This window comes from Bombus bifarius, unplaced genomic scaffold (assembly GCF_011952205.1).
Source record: "Bombus bifarius isolate JDL3187 unplaced genomic scaffold, Bbif_JDL3187 scf7180000009520_frag, whole genome shotgun sequence".
In the NCBI taxonomy this organism is placed as follows: Eukaryota; Metazoa; Arthropoda; class Insecta; order Hymenoptera; family Apidae; genus Bombus; species Bombus bifarius.
In genome coordinates this window covers 1-7,435 of record NW_022885172.1, presented here as the reverse complement: position 1 = coordinate 7,435, position 7,435 = coordinate 1, and the positions used below count along the sequence as shown (strand labels likewise).

At 38.0% G+C, this 7,435-nt stretch overlaps 1 protein-coding gene across 1 annotated transcript; it reads left to right on the top strand.

Annotated features, from left to right (window-relative positions):
- Positions 1 to 5,464: 5,464 nt before the first annotated feature.
- Positions 5,465 to 6,777, top strand: LOC117215316 (organic cation transporter-like protein; the record flags this gene model as incomplete). Its single annotated transcript, XM_033461689.1, has 2 exons — positions 5,465 to 5,680; positions 6,438 to 6,777. Coding segments are annotated over 2 exons (516 nt in total), but the record flags the coding sequence as incomplete, so codon positions are not given.
- Between the last annotated feature and the right edge of the window lie 658 nt (positions 6,778 to 7,435).

Sequence of the window (7,435 nt, the reverse complement as noted above, 5' to 3'; positions counted from 1 at the left end):
AAAAGGAGAGTGATACATAGTACATGTTTGGCTTACATGTACCGCATGCTCGAAATAGCCAGCCATGTGGACATAGAGGAGGAAGCAAAGGTGGAATACATAGTGGATGGAATAATAGACGACGAGAACAATAAGGCTATATTGTACGGCGCTACGTCAATCAAAGAGTTGAGGAAGAGGTTAGTGATGTACGAAGAGCAGAAGAGTCGCAGAGCAAAGTCGATTGTGAAGCCGGCTAAAACCCAGAAGAACGGGAAGCCCAGTCAATCTGTAGATGCAATGAAGAAAAGAAGATGCTTCATTTGCGGTAGTGAGGATCATCTAAGTGTTAAGTGTCCGGAGAGGGGAGAAGGTGTTAGGTGTTCCGAGTGCAGCGGATTTGGACATATTGCAGCGAGGTGTACGGCACGACCGAAAGAGACTTGCGTAGTGTCAAGATCCGAAAAGGGGAAGTATGTGAAGGAAGTAATCGCAGGAATTAAGCTTCTATTCTCTGAAATTACTCTCAAATCTCAGAGTCAACCCTTCAAATTCTCCACACTGGATCTTCGATTCTTAATATTTGTAATATCGTAGAATAGCTTTGATTGGAGATCGGCTGAAATTAGAAAACACCGTGTACGTCGTCTTTCGTGGTTTGTTTACATCCAAGAGCGCCTAGTAACAGTGACGCGAGAAAAGATAAGCAGCGTCGAAACAGAAGTACGGTTCCACATTTCAAGGAGTGGCAGTCGAGAGGCCAGAGTATGCGAGCCGAAAAGTGTGCGTGTGTGTGTGTGAGAGAGGACGAGAGCAAGAGCGAGCACGACCGAGCAGGAGTGTATTGGCGAAGATCAGAGCTAATTGAGTCGTCGAAGAGTAGAGTCGTTGGAGGTTTCGAGTCGTCGAAGAGTAGAGTCGTGAGAATTGATAGAGTTGTTAGAGAGAGAGTGTGTGTGTGTGTTAGATTCGTTGTGACGAGAGTGATCAAATAACTGCAAAGTTATTTGATATAGATACGAGTATTGCATTTAGTTTCCGTTAAATAAATATCGTTCTCTGTCCAATTTATATTTGTATATTCAATTTAATATTAATAAATTGTAAGTAATCGGAAAAAAATTTCTATCCTTATTTTCCGATATTACATATTTGAAGCATAAATTAAAAATCGACACATTGACTACTTCAAAGAAATTAGCCCGAACGAGACATAACTCGTTCATCGTGGTTTTCGCGCGAAGTAAATATGCGGTTTCTCAATCGTTGTGAGATTCCAACGACGTTAATTCTGTCGAAACGGCGACGCGCGACGACGATCGCACATTCTGTTGCTAGCGAGTGCTTGCAAATCGCGACGATATTGAGCGTAAAGACTAAGCGCAAAAATAGAGGACACTCGGCGGGGAATTGGAAATGCTCGATGACGAAAGGTATTTCAAGGTGTAATTACATCCACCTCCAATTGGATCGCACCTTCGTTCGGTTGCTAGGTCAACAACCTTCGATGTTATTCAAATAATGCAACGGCTGGGGCAGCCGGTAGCGAGTCGTAAAAGTTTCAATAAAACACGTTCCTGCTAGTGAACGTATGTTAAGACTTACACCGAGTTTTATTTCGCTACGCCGTTTACTAGTTCGAAACGATCGATTGCATAATAGTAGCTGTTTCTTTCATCTCGGAAACACGATCGTAAACGGTGACAACGGTGATCGTGTTAATTTCCACGCAAACTTTGTAAACATTATACGTCGCGACGCTCTCGTTAACGCGTCATTCCCTCCAACTCGAAAGTCTTGCAACTTTGGTGATCCGTTTTCTGTGTAAAATTGGTTACGAGCATCAGGGAACTTATCGTCGTAATCGGTAAATTGTTTATTAAGGATCTACAGCTTTTAAGGATTTCTCTCTAGAGATTTAGAGATTAGAAGTTTCATTAACGCGTTATCGTGTCTCTAACTCGATCTTTTTTCGTGTAAATTGGTCACGAGACTTACGAGCTTCGTTGTAAATAGAAGATTAGTAATATTTCGTAGTTTCGTGATAGTATATAGACATTTTAGTGCTTAAACGCGCAATTTTTAGTTCGCTTTTCGCTCGCATCGGCGCTATGAAACGGATCAATATCTCAACACTTTCCTTTAGTTCTACGAATCATCTTTCGACCGGCTTTTCTTGGCCTACCGTTTCCTAACGCTGTCCTAATACTATCGTCTTGCTGAGATCCTTTTTCCGATTGTATCTTCTGCTTATTTTATTATAAATCCGAACTTTCATTCACGTCGTATGTTTTACAGCGTAAAATCCGCTAGAGCGTTCCAATAAATGTAACCAGTAGGTGCTCTAATACTCAAACGCACCTGTGCGTATCTCTGCATATTTGCTGAAAAAAAAGATGAATCTTACGTTACATTTTCAATATGCGTAATAAGCCGAAAATTTCTCTGATGCTAATCCTTCGTAACAAAAGGATGGCATCACTATATGCATGAAAATAGCATTTGGCAATCGTTAGAAACACGATACATGGATATATATGTAGTTGCCAAATTAACCTTCGCGGTGTTCAAAGTGAACGGCTAGAAACGATTGCTTTTTGCTATACGCGCATGGTTCGATTGCACCATAATTCGTTATTAAGACGTTTCGAGAGAGGCAAAGGATGTGGTGTCGCAACGTGTTGCGCTCGCACAATGCTCCTTGGATAAAATTCCCGGAGCGCGTATTATCGCGTACGCCGCGCGAACGCGTTGAACCTTCGCGCAAACAATGAGAGCGTGAAGGCGAAAAAATAGCGTCGAGCACGTAACATTCGGCCTGATATCGTTGATTGGCCGCGAATCGTCAACATGCACGGGACAGTTTTACGTAAAGACATTCGATCCGTACAATTATGTTAAGACGTCGACCATAGAACGTACTACGTTGATGCAATTAAAATTTCAATGAAACAGGAGAACGCGCTAATAACTAGTCACCCCGTTGTTGACCATAACGTACAAATACTTTTGTTTAAGAGCTGCTCGTTAGTGTTTACCGCGTGCAGCGATTAAGTGACGAACAAATTACGTTCAAAGGGTATAGAGCTCGTTCTCGATTAAAATTCTCCTAACTTTCTAATGGTATTAGAAATTATAACTTGAACGTATGTACGCGACTGGCAATAAATATCAGGACAGCCGCGGATATTTAGTATAAATCGAATATGTGTTCCATTGTCCTTAATTTCTTTTATTATCGATTATTATTATTATAATTTTTATATTAATATTAATATTATTTAATATTTTAATATTAATATTATTTAATTTATTCTATTATTGATTCGTTCCATTCCGTTTACGTCATAATACGTAGCCGTCATACAAGACGGCTACGTATAAAAATTGTTTTACCTCGATTAAACGTTACAAAGCGTGCTACTTTCCGATGTTTTTTTATATTTCCACGTGTCACACGTGTACTTTGCAATTTTGCCCTTTCAGATTTCACAGAAATGCATAAAACTTCCGTGACCTAATTTTTTGGCACGTGCACGTGCTTCAAAATAAATTCGATGATATTAAATACCAGATTATAGGAACCAGAAATGAAGAGTTCTACAACGATGGAATGGGTAAATGATTGTCGATCAGACGAAAGACAATAGCAAACAACGATATAGCGATGATTAATTAATGTAAGATTTTTTCCTTTCAGCAAACAAAAATAGAACTTAACGAACTCAGTAATTGATAAATGATTACGTATAAGATAAGTGCATTTTCCAACTGTGAGTCATAGTTAACGTTTAGTTTAGCCTAGATAGGATCTTAGCTTTGGAGTAAATAAGTATAATAGTAGCAAAAAATCGATAGAATTGTTAAAAGGCTGTGACTAATCCTGGTCGACTGGTCAGTTATCATCTGAATCTATTGTTATTCTGCTAGTATACTTTTCGAATCATTTTCAGCTATTCTATGGGCAAGCATTCGTTTCTTTCGCGCATGCCACGTATCATTCGCTCATTAACTCGTTTTTGAAAGCTTTTACCGGCGAATGAAAAACGTAACGTACACTTGCATAATGCGTTCGAAGTGTTCGTTCGTTCAATATTCATGTAAAGGTTAGGCGATACGCGTGATAAGTCGCGATGCTACGAGATGTGATTAGATGCGGATGTTAATGTCTTGTAAATACCTTTCCTCGACTATGATAATCATCGAACACTAAGAATTTCGCAAATCGATGCAATTAATCGGTGATCTTGTGGGAAGAAATTTCGATATCACGATAATGTTAACGATAGTATGTTAATTACGACTAGTACCGTTACTGTTACATTGTTTCATAATTAGTATTAGTTTAATATAGTCAACGACTCCTCCGCAAGCATCCGTGCAAGTGTTATTTATTATTATGCTCACCTTCTATTGGAAAGTTCTTGCCTTGCTCAGCAAGTCTTTTTGATTTTTTTCCTGTAGAACTTCCGCGTGTTACCGATTTTTATGCTATGTACGTGTTTGTAGGAGAACTTTCTCTGAGCCGCGAAGTTTTCTTTCGACGATTCAACGATCGAAAATCAAAGAGAACCAATGTTCTCTCTTTCGATAAAGTATGTGATGATAGCCATTGCCAAAATTATTGATATATTTATCTGGTTGAAGACAATCTAGCAAATTATACAGCAAGCCTAATGAAATAATAATAATCTTTATCATTAAATTGCGCCATTATTTCATAATTTCATTGAAGGATAATAGAAATTCACGAAGCCTTCAAATTGGATTTCATATTATAATAATGTAAACATCGTTTGACGGTATTATCTGGTTGTGAATAGGGTTGATTTGATTCAGACAGCGCCAGTCATCATGACATCGACTTCCTATCTCGTTATGTAACATTCATCAGAATAACAGACGCAATTACCGTCACTGAATTATCTTAATGACATTCGTTATTAATGAGTAAGTGTTTTCGACATACGTCGGAGGTCGCAAATCTTGGATCATCTTTCTTTATTATCTGTTTAGATCCAATCCAGTTCCTTCACAGAACTTCTTTCCCTTCAATTTACCTAATTTAATAATTCTTCAAAATTTTCTCATTTTCATTTCTCATTGCATTGTTTATTATATATTCTACAAACCCGTATGAACACAACGCAATAAATTGACACGATAAAAGCGTTGAGATAATAACCACGAGACAATACTCGACAATAATAATACGAGACAATAATAATCGAAAAGGCTGATGAAACAAAGGAATGAGTAATTTGTAAAGACAGGAAAACAGCAATTAACGTACATCCAGCTACAATTGAAAATAACTTTCTTCGCTTTAAATGAAATTCCAGTCAAATACGTTTTATCAGACTCGACTAACAATCAATATTATTAGCTCAATAAATACTCGAGATTCCCAATATTTTTTGTCGAGTTTCAAATAGAAAGTTAATTACTCGCTTGTCGGAACGTCCATCGGCATCGAAGACCGTGAACCAATCTACGTTATCTTCTCCTTCGTTTCAGGCTGTCGCTGGCGATACCAGTCAACCGCGAAGGTTACTCGAGATGCAGCATGTACGATGTAAATTACACGGAAATTTTGCTAAATGGAAGCCACGTACCGGACCCATCGTGGCCAACGAAAGATTGCCAACAAGGATGGGAATTTAATTATACCACCGTCCCTTATGCGTCTGTGGCATCCGAGGTGACAGAAAATGTTCGACTTGTAATTTCCTGCTTTTTGAATATTTTATCTGTTCCTATCAATCAATCCCTTTATACTGTGTATGTCGTATTCGATTATTTGCATGATCTATTTCGATAAAAAATAAGCGTAGTGTACAATTTTTGGAAAGAAAGGAGAACGATGGAAAGGGTCGAATAAACGTTTGTGGAAAGATCGATAGTTCAGAAGTGGGAAAATTAACAATGTCGATTTCCACAGAGGAAAATTATAGTACGTAACAGAATTACTAGTACATATTGCAGTAATAATTAGTGCATGTAGTGAAATTACAGAGTACATTCTAAATTCAAGCGTTACATTGCCAAATAAAATACAATCTGAAAATGAAACTGAAAATGAAAATACCGGATTGAAAAGAAACTTTAATAAAACGTTATAACGAGCAACAGCGCGAACACACAGATTTGTTCGACATAAATTGCAAGACTTTTTGCTCCAGTGGATTTCCATGAACTTTGCGTCGCTCGTCAGGAGGAGAATTATTCATCGAGGGGTAGGAAGCATCCAGAAGAAGGACGCGAGAACGCGCAGGGTCTTAAGCTTCTCCTTCTTTTTTCCTCAAAGGGAAAGGAAAAAGGACAGAGGCGCGCTTCATTAGGAATTTCGAAACTTTGATCGAAAATTCGTTTAATCGAGGCGTTGAAATTGCTATAAGATTCCCGTGATGCTGATAGTGATCAGAAGTAAATCATTCGACTGTAGTTTTCTGTTGCAGCTGGGATGGGTTTGTCAGTATGATGCACTGCCAACCATAGCTCAAAGTATCTTCTTCATCGGCGCTATCTTCGGAGGATTAATTTTTGGATGGGTTGCTGATCAATATGGAAGAATACCAGCTTTGCTCGGAGCTAATTTAATGGGATTTCTCGCTGGGGTGGCTACTGCGTTCACGGGTAGCTTCTGGCAGTTCACTTTGTGTCGTTTTTTCGTTGGATTCGCCTTTGATAATTGCTTCACTATGATGTACATATTAGGTAACCGTTTTTCAATAATTTCTTTTTTGCCCTGGAATTGAGTTTGAAAGCCACACAGTGGCTACAAAAAGAACTTGTACGTATGTATCCTTATTTCCCAATGAAGCGTCTCTCTTCCTTTTTTTTAAATCAGTTTTTACGTTTCATTTTGATAGCATTAATTATTTATAAGCATGTATGAAAGTATTACAAATGATACGAAAGCTAATATTTTAATCAGTCTAATCTTAAGACTTAGTCTTAATTAATTGGTATATATATAAATGACGTTCTAAATACGATGGTGTACAGTTACTTTTTGTAATTACTGTAAGCAGGAAGATCTCTAAGTTTAAATAACAAAGTAATCTCTACAACATACTGTAAAACTGTTGTTATGCTTGATTTACGACTGACGTTTCTACAAGTATATGAATTTTGCAACAGAACTCACGTTGCCATGGAACAATTTAAATGAAATTGGAAACCATTCAAAGTTACGAAGAAAGATGCTTAAATACATATGAATATACATGAGGTCATACATATTTATTTTTCAACTGCGGCGTTTATATCAAAGAGAGGGAGAGAGACAGAGAAAAATTAATTAAGATAGTTGGATTTATATATACCATTGAATATTTATAATATTTAAAGGTAGTTAGTTCGCAATTGTTACGCCGGGAGACTCTCTGCCTGGCCCAGGTCACACACCGCGGGCCAGACGGACACCAGATGTCCGCTCTTCCGTACGGCGTAC